Genomic DNA, 20931 nt, shown 5'->3' on the forward strand with positions numbered 1-20931 from the left:
TCAACTACAATCAATAAGCGTATAAATAAGCGTACAGGAAGCCTGAATCAGAATGAAGAAATCAATCAGGCAGTTATACGGTTATCAAAAGCCTACGAAATACTAGCGAATGATGCTTTACTCGTACGGAAAGAAAACCGTGATTTACGAGCTGCGCATGAAAAAGAGAAGCAAAAGCGCAAAAGATCTAATAAACAGATATCTATTGAGCAAGGGATTACTAGAGAGGAAGCTCAGGCGCTCGTACAAGGTCAGGTTGAGGCATCTCATGCTGTTACTACTACTCTGGCTGAGCCGGAGCTCCCAGCTTCTCAAGCAGTCGTACGCCGCCAATTTCGCTGCAGTGGTTGTAACGTTATGGGGCATAGAATAAATCAATGTCCTAGTCGTACTAGTAGTTAGATTTTTGTATATAATTTGTACGTGATTGAGAAATTGGGATTTGAAATCAATATAGAGAGTTATTTTCCGGAGAGGTGGCCGGTTCGCTTACATGGCCGGTTCGCTTACCGATTACGTTAAACAATACGTATAAGGAACTAGGTCTATTTTCCGGCACTCCTCTAAAACCACTATCTAGGAGTATTGAACCTGTTTTTATATACAAGATTCCATAGAAGTGATATCACCAAAAGTCGACACTTGTGCAAATCGAACTTTCTAGAGATAGGCTGTAAAGTTGATTTGTAATGTTCAATATCGCGTCGGAATGTGATGCCAATTCTCGAAATTTCTTGATACGCAAATCTTGTCCTATTCCCAAATTGGTTTAGCTCATTCTGAGTTCCAACACTACACAAGGAATCCCTTACCGCGTCGGTGTCAGATATCTCGAAGGGAGAGAGAACTTAGACAACTGAGACTACTCAATTGAACCCATATTCCGTGTTAGGAAGCTTATCGTACTAGTACTAGTGCAGATGCACCCACGTTCATAGCTCAATTTTATTTGTAGAGACTTTGCGCAGACATGCCGAACTTTGAACTCTGAACTTAAATTCTGAGGCAGAAAGAAATTGATGCCTAATTATGCCTCACAAGGCATCAATAAGGCATTCACAACCCAGTAGTGGCCCGTCTTGGCATTACAGGCTCGTACAAACACCATAAATCTGCTTCTCGCTTACCTAGCTTAGGCTTCAAAAAAGATGATATATTTTTTGTTGGGCTTTTGACCAACTAGACCAAAAAGCTGCGCGCATACTAGATGATCTAGTATGGATGTAAATAGCTGGCAAAGGTGATATGTGATGTGAGGTGATATTCCCAACATTTTTTAACATCATGTTTCTCACTGAAATCACATTGTATTTACAAAGAAAATGGAGCCTTGGATTTGTCGAGAAATTCTGCTTCGATTAATACTAATTTTGTTATACATTTTGATTCGAAGACGTCGCGCAAGAAAACCAAAATTCGTCAATTTTTACACCAATTTCGAATTCTCCCTAGATGCATGGAACGACCATGCTGTCAAATTCTTTCTCCGGTAGCTCCAAGAAACCATATTATATGAAAAATATTAACAAATTACTTTCTAGATTTAATCGCACACAAATCTATGAGATATTGGAATGCTTCGTGTTAGAAAATGTCGAATACGGCCGTAGGCGCTACGCCCCTACACCAGAATTTGCTATATGTGCTATTCTTTATCACCTAGCCTAGCCTACAAAAGGCTTTACGAATTGCAGCTCTTATTTGGCCGCTCTGCCACTTATATATCGGTCGTTTTGAAGCTTAATTTGAGATATCTAGCGGTTCGTTATAACCATATCCTTGATTGGCACCCTACCTTGACGTATGAGCGCATGGCCACCTACGCCAGTAGCCTAGAAAAGGTCTCTAAGGGTGCCATACGGATTTGGGGCTTTATTGATGGCACTTTTCGTGAGATATGCCGACCAATCAGGGATCAGAAAATATTCTATAATGGCTATGAGGGTGCACATGGCATCAAATATCAAGGGACTGTGGCGCCTGACGGCCTTATCCTTTCTCTTCATGGGCCTTTCCCCGGCTCCACGCACGATATTACCATGTATCAGTCCTGCGGGCTTCCCGAGAAGCTTCGTGAAATAATGAAACAACGAGAACAGCTATTTTTATATGGGGATATTGCCTACACCAGTTCTTTCCGAATTATTACTCCATACAAGGTCACGAGACCTCTTACGCGCAAGGAGAAGCGGCTCATTAAGGTGCTGTCAAGTGACCGGATAGGAATTGAGAATGCCTTTGGTAAGGTGGTCACCCAGTTCGCTACGACTCAATTTAAGCCCGATCAACGTACCTTATTACAGCCTGTGGCTCTTCATTATCGAATATCTATTTTACTAACTAATATCCATACAATTTTTTATGGGAACGTGATTACTTCGCACTATGGTATAAAGTGGCTGTCATTGAGGAGCTATTTGCTTATTGGTACGTTGAATATCTTGTAATGTGCTCAATATAGCCGTCAACAAGCCCTCATGCTTTTCCAAGGATACCTGATTTCGCTCGATTGGTTCCTGATTTCCCCTAACCGCCTGCTCACTTTATCTAACTGTCTCTTGCAGAAGACGATATTGATCCTCAAGCTGGGTAATTCGCCTATTATTTGACGAATCTTGAGCAATTGCCTCTCGAATTCCTGAAATTTCTAAAAGAATTGCCTCATCTGGATCAAATTGGGAGCTGCTGGGTGTTGAACTCCGTGTTCTGCGCCGCGATTTGCGCTCTTTACGTGCCTCCGAGGAGGATCTAGATATTGTTACGCCTTCAGATATACGTTGCATTATCTCGTCACGGTGCTGTATATCTTGCTCCAATTCTTCACGACGTTCTTTGGCTTTTGAGCTTTCAAACATATATTCTCATCGACTTGGTCGAGTACAGTGATCATCTCGTCAACAAATGGCGTTATTTCCGAATATTCACCCACTGAATTACCAGTCACGTGCTCCTTGAGATATTGGCGCCGGCTCTGCACAAGCTGCATGATCACTTTCTCACAGGATTGAGCTGAATATCTGCGCCTAGTCTGTTTTCGAATCGCATGCTCACTTGTCTCCAATAACTAGTCTTTGTCTCAGTAACTAGGACAGTTTGATTCTCAACACAAATTTTGAGGAGCTCTAGGCGTTCCCAATCCTTGAGAGTTTGGCCTCGTCCGCCTCGAACCGAGTCATCTAGTGCATATTGGATTAATACAGGATTACCCGGCACTAGCGCTGGGGTTTGGCTTGAGGGCATAGGGCTTTGTGGCAGACTTGAGGGCTCGGCCTTGAGGCGGATATTGGCCTAATCGTACAGGGCCTTGTGGCAGGCTGGAGGGCATTGGGACTTGAGACGTATATTGGCTCATATACACGTTGGAATCATGGCTCGAGCCAAACCCCTGAGTGAGCATCAAATCTTGAGATGGCTGTGTCATTTTTGCAAATTCAAAATATAGGTTGGAAGTATCTTTAGGAGAGAATTACGTGGGAAGATACTTGTGTAAAATGTTATGTTTTATTTTACAAGACTAGCTTCCTCAGGTAAGGATTGACAATTCGTAGCATCTGTCAGATAATCTGGACTACAAACGAGGCAGAGAGACTTGATGTTCGATCTTACAGGTCTAAAAAGGCACCTAGATTTCAGCCCAATGTTTACCCCTCATGATAGCTCACAAATCACCCCGCCAAAGATGTTTATAAAAGCCCAGCTTTGAAACTTGATGAACAGACAGAACAGAACTCAATACATACAATCTTGCTAGTCACTTCTTTTCTTTGATCCTAGTAAAACACTTTTCAGGATTGGCCTGGAATAAACCGACTAATCCGACAGCATCTAGTGCGGGTCATGAAATGCTCAAGACCCGCGCCGAACGCTAGCTATATACTTTAGTCCGACATCATGTGATGCCAAGAATGCCAAGATGGAAAGCCTTACCGCCTACCACTACGAGCCTAGATTCGAAGTTCAAAGTTCAGGACCCACCTGCGCAAAGTCGCTATTAGTGCGACTACCATACTGAACTCATCTTCCTCAGACATACCTATATCGCTCTCAGAAATGTTCACATCCTGCCCCCGTTACAAATTGGTTGTGGGATTACTTTCAGGTCACCCAAGCGAGTTGAGAATAGATAGTGAAGAGGACCATGAAGTTGCAATAGGAAGCATAAAATCCACACTTGACTCTTATTGGCGGTTGATTCCCCTCGCTATAGCGATTGCTGAGAACCCTCTTACTAAGCTAGCATACACACATCTGCACGATATTTTGTATAGACACCTAGTGTCTGAGCTTTTTTCCTTAAATAGGATACACACAATACATACAATTACATGTCCCACTCACATTCACAAATCCATACTAGTTTAGTCTATGAATTCAGTAATTTACGGTAGGCAGCCATCGGAAAATAGTAATACCTGATCCGACTCGTGAGCGAGACGGATTCAGACTGCTTCGTGGGAGGACGGTATGGAGTTCTGAATAGAGATGCATAACAAAATATCGTGGTATACGGAGTACTCGCCGTATGGATTCCTATTGCCTTGAGTAGAGTAGCATGCAGATTTCCACGGCTATGCGACCGCGCGTTAAGTTGTCATCCTTGCATGAAGCTTTTACCACTCCCCTTCAGCTTGGTGAACAGTGCTTTGCATTCCTCTAGCATCATAAAAAGGCTTCACAGTTAATCTTGACTTATCAGGACGACAGGACATCGATTCTTGACTTGTTTATCCAGTTCCCTGTTTTATCCCTTAATGATGGTTTTGACGCATGACAGCTACACCGTTGCGTGGATATATGCCTTGCCGTTGGAAGCCGCAGCGGCCCGCGTCATGCTGGACAAAACTCATAGTCCCCTGCCGAAACCTTCCACTGATCTGAACGCCTACGAGCTTGGCGAAATAAATGGTCACTATATTGTCATTGCCTACTTACCAGCTGGTGTATACAGCACAGTGTCTACCGCGGCTGTGGTATCTCACATGCGTTCCACCTTTCCTCGGCTGCAATATGGACTGATGGTGGGAATTGGAGGCGATGTCGTGGTCAGTAAACCGGTTGGAAAGCACAGTGGAGTGATACAGTATGATTATGGCAAGGCAGTTCAAGGTGGCCAATTCGAGCCAACAGGAACTTTGAACAAACCACCATAGGCTCTCTTAACGCATCTAAGTCGGCTGGAGGCGAAACAAATGACTAAGACCAAGAACACCCTTTACAACATAGTATGGAAAACTCTAGAACAAAACCCTAAGATGCAAGAAAGATTTTTACCCCCAGAACAGTATATGGACTTGTTATTTTATTCCTCCTATCACCATGCCACTGGCAAAGATACCTATGAAAATTGTGATAAAGAGCAATTAATCAAACGACAACCACGTGGCATCAAGACCCCTTATATCCATTATGGTTTGATTGCATCAGGAGATGAGGTGATGAAAGACTCAGAGACAAGAGACCGTCTAGCACAACAGCATAGGATTCTCTACTTTAAGATGGAGGCAGCAGGCATAATGGATGAGCTTCCAACGCTTATGACCCGTGGGATATGCGATTATTGCGACTCTCATAAGCAGAAGCAGTGGCAAGGTTATGCAGCTTTAACAGCAGCTACTTATGCAAAACTACTATTATCGGTTATTCCAATTAGCTTTACGGGTAGTAACCTGGTAAAAAGCAATAAAATGCGGCACTGGGTAGTATCGCTTGCAAGAAATCCAAATTTTGTCGGTCGTGAGGATGAAATTATAAAACTGGAAGAATTAGTCACAGTGCAAGATGGGCCCAGGAGGATTGCAATCACCGGTTTAGGAGGGGTCGGGAAAACCCAAGTGGCCCTTGAGCTAGCGTACCATATACAGGATCGAGACAAGGAGTGCTCAGTCTACTGGATCTCCTGTACCAGCCATGCAATGGTTGAGCAGATGTTCCTGCACATTGCGCAAAAACTCGGACTTCCTGATGTGAATCCAGCAGAGGTTAAAAAACAGGTCAAGATATACCTCAGCTCTGAGCGTGCAGGAAAGTGGCTTCTGATTTTTGATAATGCGGATGATGCAGGGATGTGGTTAGCAGCTAGTCACACCGAGAATTTTCCAATCCCAGACATAAATAAAAAAACTGCACTCAAAATCCTAGAGAAGACATTGGTACATAAGAACTTACTTGAAGATACTAACATAACCGCTACTCTCCTTAAACAACTAGCCTTTCTCCCATTAGCAATTGCGCAGGCATCAGCATATATTCTTGAAAATGGCATCATGTTGTCGACCTACCTTGCACTTCTTCAAGAGCAGGAGCAAGATGCTGTGGAACTCCTGAGCGAAGACTTCAAGGATCCAGGGCGTTATAAGGATATCCAAAACCCGGTGATCACCACCTGGTTAATCTCGTTCCAACAAATTCAACGTCAAGATCAACTAGCGATAGACTACCTATCTTTCATGGCCTGTATTGACCCACGAAATATTCCCCAATCCCTCCTTCCTCAACCATCATCCAGAAAGCAAAAAGTCGATGCTTTAGGACTTCTAAATGCATACTCGTTTACAAATGGCCAAGAGAGGGATATAGGTATTCACAGACTTGTGCATATTGCAACCCGAAACTGGCTTAGAAAGAATGCATTATTTAGTCACTGGATCCAACAGGTGGCTGAACATATGCAGAATGTGTTTCCAGATGATCACCACACGAATCGAGGACTTTGGCGGGAATACCTTCCCCATGCTTTAGCACTTGTGCGTGAAAATGAATTTGTTACACAGGAGGAAGATTACCTCAATTTGACTGAAAAGATTGCAGATTGTCTTACCAGTGACGGAAGATATCGAGAAGCAGAGTTACTTTACAAGAAACTGGTGAGGATCGATTAGGAGAAAGCTGGTCCTCAAGATCCCTTCACTCTGACCAGCATGGCGAACCTGGCATCAACCTACTGGAACCAGGGTCGATGGAATGAAGCTGAGAGGCTGTTTGTGCAAGTAATGGAGACAAGGAAGACAGTACTGGGAGCTGAACATCCTGATACTCTGACCAGCATGGCGAACCTAGCATCAACCTACCGGAATCAGGGTCGATGGAATGAAGCCGAGAAGCTAGAGGTGCAAGTAATGGATACATTCAAGACAGTACTGGGTGCTAAGCATCCTGATACTCTGATCAGCATGGCGAATCTGGCATCAACCTACTGGAATCAAGGTCGATGGAATGAAGCTGAGAAGCTGGAGGTGCAAGTAATGGAGATAAGGAAGACAGTGCTGGGAGCTGAGCATCCCTCCACTCTGATCAGCATGAATAACCTTGCCTATACTTTGAAATGTCAGGGAAAGCTACAGGATGCCTTGACCCTGATGGAAGAATGTTCCCACCTATGCAGCAAAATATTAGGGCCTACTCACCCAAATTCCATCTCATCCTCTCGTGCTCTCAGTGGTTGGATGGTTGAGACTAGTGCATTACCAGATCAAACACCGCTCATTGGAAAAGAATGCCCGCAGCCCCTGCGGGAAGTTTCATCAGGATCTTCAGCAGCTGTGATAACTACCCAGTCGGGCCGTGAGGAGCACATCAATCTTCCTTATGCCCAAAGACGATTAGGTGCTAAATTATACCTTAGAAACCATCCTCTCATCATCGCTGCCAGAACACCCTCGCTGGTGCCCGCAGACCAAGAGTTACAAGATGTGGATTAATTTGGCACGTCATATTGTCTAGTTTTGATCATGAAGTAATAGCTTTTTCGGTTACGCATAGCATGTGACAACTAATTCTATTACTGTATGTATCAAACCGTGCTTACCAACATGATTGTACGCTTACGTCCCATATGCGCCGTACAGTACTCGAATACTAGTCTAAACCAAGTAACTTATAGATTAGGCTACGGGAGTGGCGCTGAGAAAGAGTCAAAGAGTCGCAAATTGTGTAAAGCCGAACCTGCAAGGCGCTGTATCCCTTCTTTTATAGACAGTGATTGGGAACGTCTATCTCAGATTCATCGCGTACTTACTAAGCTCAATGAAGTTACATTATTTGTGTCAAAACGGAGACCACAGATCAGCCTTGCTATCGCAGTCTATTATGAACTTCATAATCTAACTTACTATCTGAAGGTTCAGAATCACAAAAGTGCTTCAAGGAGTTAGATACTGATGTAGCTCATACGCTTTGTGCGTAAGACCTCAACGACAGGTGACCCGTTGCGGCCAAACTATATATGCATTGCCTATCTTGACTGAGTGAGGTCACCAATAAAACAAGTTATATATGATTTTGTGTGTGCGGGGTTTTCGGCCGGTTTGGCCAAGACTTTTTGCACTGTACTGTAAACCTAGGCTTTCTGATGGATCGCTCAAAAAGATGAACACAAAGTAAAGAGATATCTACTATCATGACCACGGGTTACGGAAGATCGTTCTAGCTTTAGTTGAGTGATTGTCGAAGATATTTAAAGGGCAGCGCGGTTAAAGTACAGTAAGTGACCTAGGAGGATTGAATGTGGATATATAAATTAATTGACGGTATCCTGCTATAGGCAAAGCATCAGCCATTGCACTCATCTATAATTCATGTTATTACCAAGAATAAGGTTCCTGGAAAGTCTATAGATCCGTTTTGACTGCATCATCTGAAATCATCATTTTCAAGTAAAAGATAAAGCGAAAGATATCACACGGGGTATTTTGCTTTGCGTCAACACGGCATTACAGCGGTCTTTCGTCCGATGACCGATTTCGCAATGAGATCTTCGGACCCGACAACATGCTCATCCGTTAAAGGATTAAATATGCTTACAAGCTCTGGTAGACCGTTGTTTCGATTACTATGTCTTTCTTGTAATATTATATTCGTCTTGCATTGTTAACATTCATACATGAAAGGGTGCCTGTCCAGTTTTCGAAATTGGTAGTAGTTTAGACAATGGCACCCGGTGAAGGAGGCTACCGCCAAATCAACAAGGCTCTCAACATTTGTGCCTTTGAAGATTATTTGGAAAGCCAGCAGAAAGTTTTACCCAAAATATTCGATGTAGAGCAGATTACTCCGCGAGTCCTTCGAGTGCTCGGTCAAAATCCAGGGAAGGTACGTTGAGACTTCAATTTGCCTGCCATATGAACTAAAAGATCTATCTACAGTTTACTTTACAAGGGACAAACACATTCATCGTCGGCACTGGTCCGGAGCGCCTCATCATTGACACAGGCCAGGGTATTCCAGATTGGGCAGATCTCATCGAGCAAACTCTCACTAACAACGGAATTTCACTATCCCATGTACTTCTTACTCATTGGCATGGCGACCACACAGGTGGTGTTCCTGACTTGATTCGCATGTACCCGAATCTTGCTTCATCAATCTACAAACACACACCGAGCAAAACTCAGCAGCCTATCACAGACGGGCAAATCTTCAAGGTTGAAGGCGCCACAGTCCGCGCAGTGCATACTCCAGGCCACTCCAGCGACCATATGTGCTTCATCCTTGAAGAAGAGCAGGCCATGTTCACGGGAGACAACATACTTGGTCACGGCACCTCTGCCGTGGAGCATCTCAGCACGTGGATGGATACTTTACGGAAGATGCAGTCAGAAAACTGCGTTAAGGGCTACCCTGCTCACGGCATCGTAATCGCCGACCTGCGCGCCAAGATTGCTGGCGAGCTGGCGCAAAAACTGCGGCGCGAGCAACAGGTATTGAAGGCGCTGGTGCAGGCTAAGCACGATGCAAGTCTTGATCAAGGACGTGGTAAGGGTAGTGCCACGGTCAAAGAGCTAGTGGCGACCATTTACGGCAATGGGGTGGACTCAGCGGTCAGAGAGTTGGCGCTTGAACCCTTCATGGATGAAGTCCTAAGAAAATTGGCTGAAGATGGCGTCGTTGCATTTGAGATGAGGAGAGGAGTGAAGAAGTGGTTTGCCATTGAGGCAATCTAGAGCTAGCAATAGATAGACTGGCATATCGATAGAGAATAATTGAAGAGCTTTTTCAACGTTATATAAGATCAGTTTATTGGATCATAATTTCTACAATCTTTTTATTAGATAGTGATTAATTAGATAACATCTCCCCCTCTTGATTTTCACTGTTGTCTTTAGATATATGTGGGTGGATACACTCAGAACCTACTCTACCCTTCACGTTGAGGCAACCTGTAAACATCCAAGCGCGCAGCCACCATATCTACGATGCGCCAACACCCGCAATTTATAAAAGCTTTAACACCTTTGTGTTTTTTATAATGTCAAAGTGTTACGGGAAAGCAACTTGGATCATATATGGGGCTTTGTTCTGTATTATAGCACTCATTAGAGAGTCAAACGTCACGATTTCGCTGCCGCATGGTTCTACGTTCGATTTGGTAGGAGTTTCTGGGTCTAGCGATACTACGCAACAAGTTTAATATCCCCAACCCCTTATTTAGTGATAGGAGCAATTTTAGAAGACATATTGTCCGTTGGCAAGCGTGCTGAACTTGGATTGGCCAAGACAGATGATATATCATCCCGAGACCAAGAAGATCGGGGCAATACAGCAAGCTCGGGACAAAACTGATTCCTGACGTACGTCAAATAATACGAGGCATCTAACCAGGAAGAGTTTCGTTCCAAGCACGCCATGCTGTATACCGAGATCTGTCAGTAAGCCAACAAATACCCCGATCCCGTCTGTCAAGGGTGTCTGACTACAGCATTAAACCGTACGTCAATGTTGGGCTCGGAACTTTTGAAAAAAGCAATTGTCTTCCCTGCCGTAGCCAATTCATTACCGGGCCGAGATGCGGGTATGCCGTGGTGTCCCCTTTTTTTACATCTTTTTCAACAGCTTATGCTTTCTCTTCTGGCCAATCCGTGTTATCATACTCCAAAATTCGTATATCTGATTCCTCGAGCCTAGGTAAACGACTAATTGACCAATTGAATCGTGTGGTCTAACTATGACAACATTCACCGAACCTGAGGTGCCTGAGCCGTCTGGCTCTCCAAAAGACAAGTATCTCTGTTTGACCATCTGCGGGTATCGCAAACCGGGCATGAGCGAGGAAGACTACCGAAATCATATGGTTAACATCTCGGCGCCTATGACAAAGGGCTTAATGGTCAAATATGGTATTAAGAGATGGACTCAAGTAGGCGACTCACTCTAATCCTTATTTCTAGCACAGTGATTATGATATAAGATGACGTACCGTGTACAATATTACGCGACTAACTCATATTCAGATTCATAATCAAAGTTCGACTCGTGCTTTGATGTCACACTTATTTGACCACCAGATGGTGCATGTTGCAGACTTTGACTGTTTTAGCCAGGTGGTTTTCAAAGATATTGAACATTACAAACGTATGAAACAGGATCCGTGGTACAAAAAGCATCTTATTGGTGATCATGAGAAGTTCGCTGATACGCAAAGAAGCATGTCAGTATCTGCCATTCCTACTAAGCAAAGCAACAATTATGCTAATCCAACGTAGGATGACTATAGGATGGGTTGAGGAGTTCGTGAGAGATGGCGAGGTTGTTGATGACCTCAAGGACTCCTAGAAGCCTCGGACAGAGTCCAATATTCACTAGATTGATCTGGGCAACGTTACTAGATAGAGAAATATAATCCATATGCCTTTGAATATTACCTTGCACAACAAGGCCTCAATTAGTCATTATTATGGCTCTATCCACTACGTCCATCGCTCAGAAACAAGCGGGGAATATTTTGAATCAGTGTTCTTTAAGCAAGTCCTTAAGTATTTGTTCATGTATATAGTACAACTGACTATGCTTACTCCAAGTTCGGCACCTTCATCCACGCAAGGTCAAAACCGGCGCCCCAGACCCATTTATCACCATTATCAATACCATCCTTAGTCGTATCATATCCCATTTGAGCGATCTTCAACCATAAGTCACCCTTAATAGGGAATAAAGAAGCCCATTCGCCCTCTTCAAAAGGTCTTGAGGCCTCTTGCCCATTTTTCAGGGCTCGCACAAATTTGGCGATGTGTCCGTCGTCATGAACCTGGTTCACAGCTTTGTACAACTCTCGCCAATCCATACCCTTACTTGCAGTTGGTGCATACCCAGAGATGTCTTCTAGGCGCAATTCCGCTGCTCCATTCGCCGCGTACCAAGCCAGGTCCAGCCTTGTCTTCCATTCTACTAACCGCGTCTTGTCCTCGACTTTGATCCAAGGCTGCTTGACCAAGACGCTCAAGAAGATGGAACAGGTGACATCATGCATGATAAAGAAGTCAACTTTACGCACTTTGCCAGGCCTCTGTGCCGCACCTGCGCTATATGCAGCACAGTTAATCATCTCGGCTGTCCGACGCTCCAAGTCCTCAGGTGAGATCTGGAACTTCGCGGCAATTCCGACTATCTCATCCATGCAGCGAGCCAGCGGGCCATCCCTCAACCGCCAGGGCCCATCCTGCATGCGACCTGCAGTGCGGGTCTTTTCGTTGCGGCGAACTTCCTCGTACAGCTCGATGAGTGGCCTAGACGGGACAGTGCCAGACTGTGCGAGTTGCTCGCTACGATGAAAGAAAGTGTCGATATTGCCGGGATCGTGTGATGCTGCGTGCGCGAGACCTTCAGCAATTAGACTGGGCTGTTCAAACTCGACACCGAAACCCAGATGAATGATAGGATGCAATAGGCCTTCATACAGCTGAAAAAACATAGTTTCAGCAAGGGACGTGCGGCTGAAGCAATATTCCTGCACGACAGCTTTCCAGCCCTTGATTTCGATTTCATGCTCGAAGAATATCAAGAAATTTGTATATTGATCGAGATTGAACATTCTGGCCCTGAACTTTTCTGGGTCACTGAGTTCCTGAACGACTGCCGGGTCCAGTGGAGGCAAAGGTCGTTGATATCCGTAGCCATCGTCATATGCCCTCTTCAGCTCCTCTGGGCCACCACCCATGGCCAGAACACTAAGGATTGAGTGAGAGATGTGATTATGGCCACCGACATCTCGGAAGTACATGTGGTAACTATCATGATTTTTCTGCAGCAGCTCGTTTGCGGTCTCAATAACACCGGCAGGACTATCATCGATGCGAGCAAACCCAAGGTGCTGCGGTGACAATTTCACCTTCGATGCTTGTACGGCCGGCATGATTGTCGCTACTTAGTGATGTTGTTGATGGTTTTCTAGATAGGTAGGAAGTTACCATGCTCTTGAAAATTGAAGCATACTCGTTACGTCAAAAATGACAATATATAAATGCATTTCTCGACACGCTTCCCTCGGATAATTAAACGGGACGATATTGCGGCCACTGGCCCAATCGGAGTGTTGACATGCAACGATCAATAAACACGCCGATGTAAATATGACCCGGGAATGATGGTCATATATCCCGAAAGCTCACTGGAATACATCTTATCTCATCTCACTTCGCCATTGATATCACATAATCTACCTTTTCTATCAAAATCTGTCAAGACGATCAAGATGCCTGCTTCCATCGACGTCCAGAAAGAGACGATTAGCAAATTTTTGGCAGCATGGGAGAGTGGAAAAGCGCAGGATACCATAGATCTCTGGGCAGATGACTTTGAGCAGCGTCTACTGCCTCTGTCGCTGCAGCAGCCAGTGCGAACACGTGCCCATGCTCAGTTTATCTATCCTAAGCTCGTGGAAAACCTGAAAAATTGGAAGGTAGGAGTACCAAAATCTGCAATTTCAGCTATACGGATATAGTGTTAATTGATGGCTAGTTGAACATCAAGAATATCGTTCACGACGCGGCCAACGGTACGGCCGCTGTATATGCAACGTCCTCTGCAGATACGCCCGTTCCTGAGGAGAAATGGACAAACGAATATGCCATTTTCGTATGGCTGACTGAAGATGGAATGAAGGTTAAAAGGTTGGAGGAAATGGTAGATTCTGCGTTCTACCAGCACTTCTTTCCGAAATTTCAGAATTACCTGGTGGAACAAGGACTTCTCCAGTAGCTGTAAATTGTACCATGTTAGTGCTGTGAAAGGTGTATAAATATCATATCTCATCTCATAAATCAGACTCTGGCCTTTGAGCCAAACAGAGCCTGATTGAAAGTTCGAAGAAATTCACGGGACTGTCCGCCATACAGGTAGACGTCGGTATCGCATTTGTTAAGATTCTAGAGGAAGATCTGGTTGCCGAGGATTATGAGCAGTAGTAGAAATATCAGTTGTACGCTCCCCTTTGGGGATTGATAGATTCTTGATGGAGCGTTCTCAACGTTCTTGTCCTTATCTCTCTGCTTGTCTTCTAGGATGATGATGATGATGATTTATTACGCCCGGAGGGACTAAGCCAGCTGAACCCTGACCATGACCAGCTAAAGTATCCATACTTTTGCCTCTCTCTGTTCTAACCCTAACCCCTTAGTAGGTTTATCAGGCATGTTGGTTGTTACATCTATAGAATTAATAAATATGCACCAATACATGGATGTCACTCTGTGCTGCATAAATTACATGTGGCGCTGCTTCTGGGTGTGGGTCTGAGCTAGGTAATAAGGATCCTATCGATCTTGGTTTACAAAAATGATGCGCTTATTCTTAGTACATGTCCAGTTATATCCGCCGGACCAACAGACCCAACAGCGCCACAGCCCAAATTCACGCATTAGGCCATCTCCATCCTGGCTTATGTATGTACCACGTATGTATCCGTTTACGGCACGAGTATGCTTTGATGCAAGGCCCTGCGCAGTAGCTCGGCTTGTCTCGATATGTTTTCTGACTCTACGCCATGTCATCATGAACTTGTTGGCATCTTGATATAAATTGTAGCTGAAATGTTTGCTAAAGCACTAAACGAACTACTACCATGTCCAGTGCCCGGCGCATTTGGATTCTGGTCTCAATTGGGATAATGTTTGAGACCGTTCAACCACTCATCGGCTAGCACTTGCTCCATCCTAAGTCGCTTTTCAGGATCCACATACAGCATTCCGCTGATAAGAGAACGAGCTGGCAGTGGGATGTGCTGCAATATCATGTGTACCGTCGATTGAAAATGATCAAGACCTCTCGGTGATCCGTAAGTTTGTACTGAGGGCGAAAAGATCGAGAATTCGTCTCGCGAATGAAAACCTAAATTCCAAGGAACTGAGGGTAGAACTAACTGGCAATAAATTATTCCAACTGCCCAGACATCAGCAGCAAATGGGTCATATGCCGAGGTTTGATATGCTTCCAAAGGAACATTCGGTGGAGTTCCAAAACGACCTAATGTTAGATTTGTGTTGGTTAGACTCCTGCATACTGTGAAGGCTCAATCAAATGTTATTTGGAAGTTAATACGAGAAATCTAAGCATAGGGAGGAAAAGGAAAGAGTGTAAACATGAAGCTATCCCTGGTCCCAGATATCAGTGGCGCGCTCACGTGCCCCTTCTCGCCCAACCCTGATCACGTGACCTCTGTCCAGACCTCTCAAGTCAGCAAATCTCACCATCTTCTGTATAGCCTCAGCACCAGCCGTCACACATACATTGCATGTGGGCTGACTTTCTAATGGAAGAAGTATGCCCAGGTGGAGCCGATTCCGTGTAAGTTGAAACCGGTCAACATACCTTGGACAGCCTTTTCCCGGTGTGAATGGTTAAACCACCGAGCTTGTCCAAAATCGATGATCTTGACCCCTCCACTTGCATCAAGTAGGATATTGCTCAGTTTGAGATCCAGATGAGCCAACCCCCGCTCGTGAAGGTACGACACCCCTTCTACGATTTGTTGGAAGGCACATTCCGTCTCCTCTGGAGAAAGAAGCCGATCATTTCCCAGACTGTGATCGAACAGCGTCGTCGGCAAGTACGGCATGACCATGTACCATCTGCCCCTCTCTTCGAAGAGATCGATGACTTTCAAGATTCGCGGGTGGCGGAGTTTGCCTGCTGTAGCGACTTCACTTCTAACCTCATTCACATACTCTTCCTCGGATACCCCTGCCCGTTTCTTATTGAACAATTTGACCGCATATGAGGTGCCATTGCGTACTTTGTAGTGATAGACTGTTGCAGTAGCTCCGGTCGCCTGAACTCCGTACATGGAGCCATATCTTTCCAGCTGCGAGGCGCGCCAGTAATCCCCAGAAATCCACGATATGATTATGATGTTGAGGATGACAAAGGGAGCTATGTGTTTTAGAAATAAAGCAAGAAACTTCATGATGTCGTAGTGCCTGTGCGTGTGCTTTCCCGAAAATTCATGCCTGACGTATATGTAATTGAACGAGACCAGGATGTGGGACGCGTTATATAATAATTAGAAACCTCCAGGCATACGTGCTGTCTGACAGGGTTGAGTAGGCATATATTCCGCAGAAATTGTTTTAAGCAGTTTAGCATTGTTGTCCAAGTTCAGAAACACTGCTCGACAAAGTAGCCTGACAATATACGCCCTTTTCAGATCACCTGACAGGCACACATTGTTTTCAATTTAGTTGGTGAATTCTACGATACTATACTCAATACATGAAATTAAAGAGAAACATTAAGATAGGTACGATAAGTGATGATTAGGACACAGCATTGTAGAACGGGGTAATTAAATCCCATAGCAACGCTTCAGCAGAATATTGATTCCATATTTCACTCCCGCTCTGATGGGCAATGCAGAATGTATGGTTCGTACATCCCCTGTGTTGTTCGCGTGCAGATTCATCCAAAACATCGCGTTACCTGTAATCGGCTTTACAGCGAACCCCAGCCCATCATCACTGTTGATGTTACTGAACTTGCTCGGGTCGGCGTCGACAGGGGCAGGATATAGATGGTGAAAGCATGTTTCTCCTCCGATAGGGTTCTCGCCTAAATAGAGAAAAAAGCTCGCAACTCGATTACAAGTCTGGCCAGATGGTTTCTTTCTAGGCTCGAAAAACCAGTCATGATGAGGATCATGCCGCTCATTCTCCTGATATTTGACAAGCTGGAATGACTCGACCCCGTCATGGTCCATAAATCCCACGAATTTTGTAGCACGCCCGGCAATACATTGTACCACCGGGTCCTCGTCTGAAAGCATAGTAGAGCTTGCGGTACGACGTGACTTCTGAGCCTTTTGGTCCGGATGTTTGTCTTCAGAGTAGACAAAGTTTCCTTGGGTTTCCCTGAGGTAGTGCTTAGAATACAACCATATGAACATTTTTCGACATACGTACGCCAAATGAAGCAGATATTTCACCTCCCATGGTGACAGAAATTCGTTGATATAGATAGCCACTGGATCCAGAGAGATAATTTCTGTAGAATAGCTCTGTGTGTCACATGCGATGGATTCATTGTTCATCCGGTTGAGCTTCGTCCAAGTATCCCAAATGGACTGAAAAGGGAATATCACGGCAACTAATGGAATTATCACTACTGCCAAATACAGTGAAACATATTGCACTGACTTCATCTATCCATCTTATTGGTTAGTTGATGATCGAATTGGGGATCATGAAAAGAATCAAGTACAGTACCATCTCGAAAAATACTCTTCCAGCTGAAGTTGAATGATAAAGAAGCAGGCTGGCTGGGAGATATGCTTGAGTTTGGAACCGATGGACCTGTCTCTCTTCCTACCGGAGCAATGTGAAAGTAAACACTTCTTTGGCTGCACGAATCATATGACTGGACAGATTTGACCAGAAGGTAATAATAACCAAGTGCAATCAATAGCCCGAATAAGAAACTTCCGAGCTTCCTTTCTGGTTCTAGTGTTGCTACTAGATTGCTAGGTCTATTGTCAGGAAGCATCTCGCTTAATTTCCACGAAATATAGCCCATACTTAGTATGATAGATAATCTGTGCTCAAAGCCAAAGTAGATGCAGGGTAGGTACATAGACTCAGGTCCCACAAATAGACCTAGGCAGGTGTTCCGGGTAACCCAACTGAAACATGTGTCAAACCCAACTTGGGCTGGGTTTTGGGCTCAAGGGGGGTGTTCTGAGTTGGGTTCTGGGCTTTCATATAGAACCCAACTGGGTTTTGGGTAACCCAGTTGGGTAGATAAACCAGACAAACATTATAGATCATGTGATATGCATTAATTATGTAGTCCCGTCTTGTATTTATATGTATTTAAACTGTATTACTTTATATCATTATATGTATAGTCGAGGAGTGGAAGAATAAGAATTTTAAGAAAATCATTTTTAATTGCCCTTCTATTTCTTCTCTAACAACTAGTAGTGAAGGAACTGATCATCCTCACGCCTTATACGCTTCCGATTTTGTCCTGAGATATGTGGTTGCGTGTCAGGTAAAGGAAGAACTGCTTCATCATCAGATGAAATAGGTTCCTAGTACTCTTGCTCCCCATTTGACACCATACTCATTCGTCTCGTGCCCTGAGCACGCTTAGATAGCTGTTGAGTAGCCAGTTGGTCTATACTAATCTCCAGGCCATCATCTTCATTATCACTGATTGGCTCAAGAGTATCTTGAAGCTGTTGAGCATCTTTCTCTTCATCAAGTGCTTGCTGTTCCTCATTCAAAAGATATTATTTTATAAGGGAAAGTTCCTTTTCTTCCACTTCAAACCTTGATGTACACATGAATAGCATTAGATCTTGGATTGTCATAGAATTAAGTGAGCCTCAACGATAATGGCAGACATCTCGAGTAGAATTAAAAAGCCGCTCAATACCAGCGCCAGTGGCAGGTATTAAGAGTATATCATGTACCATGTTTGCAAGAGCTAGAAATTTGTGTTCATGCTCTTTCCAGAATGTCCGTGGAGCAATTGGGGCCATTTCTATTAGAGGATATTAATCAGTAAAGCGCCAGTAGGAGAAATAATATTACTTACCACTCTCAAGGTACTGTGTAGCCTCGTCACTACTCACTAATTGATTAAAATCAGGAGCAAAAAGCGCATCAATCTTTGATGTCTGGACACCTAAAGAAGGTATCTGTGGAGAGCCTTGTGTAGCTGACAAGCGTTCCTTATATAGACCTACATAGGTTTCAAAGCTTTTGCGATATTAATTACGTAATTCAGGACCCCAATCCTTATTATTAAAGAACTGAAGCTTGTTTTGCGGTGCAAGGATTGTCCCAATTGCAAACAGATCACCATAGACCTTATCTATTTCCCTATAGTAGACAGATAGCTTCTCCTTTGCTGCATGTAGAGCACTAAGCATAAGCTTCTTCCAGGCTACTTTCTTCCGCTGAAGCCGACAGATTGATACTTCAAGATGATCAAAAAGTTTATTGTAGATACTGAAGATAACATGGAAGATCACATCTTTTGTTTGAGAAAGCGCGGTAGTAAATTTAAAGAATGGTTGAGTAATCCAAAGAAGATACTCAATCTGGCGCCATTCTTCTTGGTCAAGCATTAAGTGATCATGCCTATTTTGCGAGCAGAACTGATCAAAGATTGGCTATAGTCTCTTTGCTCTTCGCAGCATTAAGAAGGTGGAATTCCAGCGAGTCTTAACATCTTGGATTGGTACAAGCTTTGGCGCTTCAGTCTGGAGATCATAGAAGGCTTCACGACGTTGAGGGCTTGCATTAATAAAGATTGCAAGCGCTCTCATCTAATAGTGGAGCAATAATTAATATAATGCAAATGCTATGTAGTAAACAATCACTTAAAGACTCACTTTATTAAGGGTATCAGCAATTTCTCGCTTTTGCTGCCTTGCTCGCAGTGACTGCGATCGGGCCTCTGACCAATTGATCTCTATTGTCTCATTCTTTGGATTGGCTTTCATCTGACCAAGAAGCTTCTGTAAACTAAGCTGGATCACATACGTAATGCAGGGAACACGGATAATTGCAGTGTCAGTACTGATTTGATTTGACTGGATTGAATCTTGTATACTTTCCATTAATGTAACATTATTTGCTACATTATCTGTTGTGATAGAAAGCACGCGATCTATAATTTTATACTGCTGAAGCAGGTCAAAAAGAACAGCACTTAGGTTGGCACCAGAGTGAGATCCATGAAGTGGTTCGAAACCAAGCAAAATTTCTTGATAATTCCATTTGTCGTCAATAAAATATCCTGTGATTGCTATAAATGCCTATTAAAATGGAGATGTCCAGCAATCAAGGGCAATTAATAGCTTTGTACCAGATGGAAGCGTATCAAACATCTTTTGTTGCTATATCTTGGTTGTGTCCTGTAACTACTATTAAATGGTTTGGGAGGAAGGAATATTAGGCTGTGAAGGAGCAAGTCAGGCAAATTCAATTAATTCTTGAAACTCAGAGTGTTCAATAAGTTGAAAAGGAAGCTTTGCCCTTGTAATAAAGGTAAGAAGCTTCTCCTCCCATGCTTGCTAAGAGAAAGCCGGTATTGTTATAAGACATTGCGGCTATTAATATTAGTTAATGTATAATAGAGGGTTGAGAACTTGAGATAGCTTACCATGTCTTGTACAAGTGACATAATGTCTTTCTGCTTTATATGATTGGCAGAGAGATTACGGCATTGCGACCCTTTTAGATGTCTTGCCATAGTTGATGTGCCATGCTCATTATTATGTGGATGATTAAGTATACCACCACATTTCTTGCACATAAGCTTTGCTTTGCCATCACTGGCCTGCGCAACTTAATCAAAGCTATCCTACATGCTTGAGGAGCGCCTATTACTATCCCAACGTATTCTTTTCTTTGCTCCATACTCTGTTTTAAGCCACCATTCAACAAATTCCATCTTTGACATCGTAGTATAAAGCACGTAGGATTTCTTGCGATCAGGCCCGACGCGCTGGAGGGAGGGGGTCGGTGGTGGCGCTGGAGTTTGAAACATAGAATAATCGTTATCTGAATTAAAACTCTGTTAGCTATAAGAAAGATTGGGTGTAAGATTGTCTTGTGGGATATTTGTGAAGGTGTCAATACTATTAGATTCATATAAGGATGAAGTGAAAGAGTCAGAGAATTGAGACATGGTAAAATAAATGCTAGGGTTGAGAGTAAA

At 43.8% G+C, this 20931-nt stretch overlaps 10 protein-coding genes across 10 annotated transcripts in view, besides 2 other annotated features; 5 read left to right on the forward strand and 5 right to left on the reverse strand.

Moving 5' to 3' along the window:
• TSTA_126400 (uncharacterized protein) overlaps positions 1-270 on the reverse strand; it is a gene marked incomplete at both ends in the record, with an annotated part of 2435 nt that extends 2165 nt beyond the window's left edge. The window contains one exon of the mRNA XM_002482879.1: positions 222-270. Within this exon, the coding sequence (XP_002482924.1) occupies positions 222-270 (49 nt within the window). The remainder of the gene's footprint in view (positions 1-221) is intronic.
• A 1321-nt stretch (positions 271-1591) lies between these two features.
• TSTA_126410 (uncharacterized protein) lies at positions 1592-2499 on the forward strand (the record flags this gene model as incomplete). Its single annotated transcript, XM_002482880.1, has 3 exons — positions 1592-1606; positions 1695-2289; positions 2462-2499. The coding sequence occupies 3 exons, from the start codon at positions 1592-1594 to the stop codon at positions 2497-2499; spliced, it is 648 nt and encodes a 215-aa protein (XP_002482925.1).
• Positions 2500-4754: 2255 nt separating this feature from the next.
• Positions 4755-7697, forward strand: TSTA_126420 (kinesin, putative; the record flags this gene model as incomplete). Its single annotated transcript, XM_002482881.1, has 3 exons — positions 4755-5042; positions 5151-6863; positions 6951-7697. 3 exons carry the CDS (start codon positions 4755-4757, stop codon positions 7695-7697), a joined length of 2748 nt encoding a protein of 915 aa, XP_002482926.1.
• Positions 7698-8925: 1228 nt separating this feature from the next.
• TSTA_126430 (metallo-beta-lactamase domain protein, putative) lies at positions 8926-9938 on the forward strand (the record flags this gene model as incomplete). Its single annotated transcript, XM_002482882.1, has 2 exons — positions 8926-9087; positions 9141-9938. 2 exons carry the CDS (start codon positions 8926-8928, stop codon positions 9936-9938), a joined length of 960 nt encoding a protein of 319 aa, XP_002482927.1.
• A 1001-nt stretch (positions 9939-10939) lies between these two features.
• On the forward strand, positions 10940-11547 carry TSTA_126440 (uncharacterized protein; the record flags this gene model as incomplete). Its single annotated transcript, XM_002482883.1, has 3 exons — positions 10940-11131; positions 11226-11422; positions 11478-11547. The coding sequence occupies 3 exons, from the start codon at positions 10940-10942 to the stop codon at positions 11545-11547; spliced, it is 459 nt and encodes a 152-aa protein (XP_002482928.1).
• A 235-nt stretch (positions 11548-11782) lies between these two features.
• Positions 11783-13123, reverse strand: TSTA_126450 (uncharacterized protein; the record flags this gene model as incomplete). The annotated part of the gene is made up of 2 exons (XM_002482884.1): positions 11783-12255; positions 12289-13123. The coding sequence occupies 2 exons, from the start codon at positions 13121-13123 to the stop codon at positions 11783-11785; spliced, it is 1308 nt and encodes a 435-aa protein (XP_002482929.1).
• A 339-nt stretch (positions 13124-13462) lies between these two features.
• On the forward strand, positions 13463-13968 carry TSTA_126460 (uncharacterized protein; the record flags this gene model as incomplete). Its single annotated transcript, XM_002482885.1, has 2 exons — positions 13463-13669; positions 13729-13968. The coding sequence occupies 2 exons, from the start codon at positions 13463-13465 to the stop codon at positions 13966-13968; spliced, it is 447 nt and encodes a 148-aa protein (XP_002482930.1).
• Positions 13969-14522: 554 nt separating this feature from the next.
• On the reverse strand, positions 14523-16171 carry TSTA_126470 (map/microtubule affinity-regulating kinase, putative; the record flags this gene model as incomplete). The annotated part of the gene is made up of 3 exons (XM_002482886.1): positions 14523-14813; positions 15008-15231; positions 15577-16171. The coding sequence occupies 3 exons, from the start codon at positions 16169-16171 to the stop codon at positions 14523-14525; spliced, it is 1110 nt and encodes a 369-aa protein (XP_002482931.1).
• A 378-nt stretch (positions 16172-16549) lies between these two features.
• Positions 16550-17192, reverse strand: TSTA_126480 (prolyl 4-hydroxylase alpha subunit, putative; the record flags this gene model as incomplete). The annotated part of the gene is made up of 2 exons (XM_002482887.1): positions 16550-17122; positions 17163-17192. The coding sequence occupies 2 exons, from the start codon at positions 17190-17192 to the stop codon at positions 16550-16552; spliced, it is 603 nt and encodes a 200-aa protein (XP_002482932.1).
• A 1097-nt stretch (positions 17193-18289) lies between these two features.
• TSTA_126490 (uncharacterized protein) lies at positions 18290-19333 on the reverse strand (the record flags this gene model as incomplete). The annotated part of the gene is made up of 4 exons (XM_002482888.1): positions 18290-18469; positions 18605-18744; positions 18799-18945; positions 18982-19333. The coding sequence occupies 4 exons, from the start codon at positions 19331-19333 to the stop codon at positions 18290-18292; spliced, it is 819 nt and encodes a 272-aa protein (XP_002482933.1).
• Positions 18548-19531: a mobile genetic element.
• Positions 19532-19645: 114 nt separating this feature from the next.
• Positions 19646-20275: a mobile genetic element.
• Positions 20276-20931: the final 656 nt, after the last annotated feature.

This window comes from Talaromyces stipitatus, genomic scaffold (genome assembly GCF_000003125.1).
Source record: "Talaromyces stipitatus ATCC 10500 scf_1105507295555 genomic scaffold, whole genome shotgun sequence".
Classification (NCBI taxonomy): domain Eukaryota; kingdom Fungi; phylum Ascomycota; class Eurotiomycetes; order Eurotiales; family Trichocomaceae; genus Talaromyces; species Talaromyces stipitatus.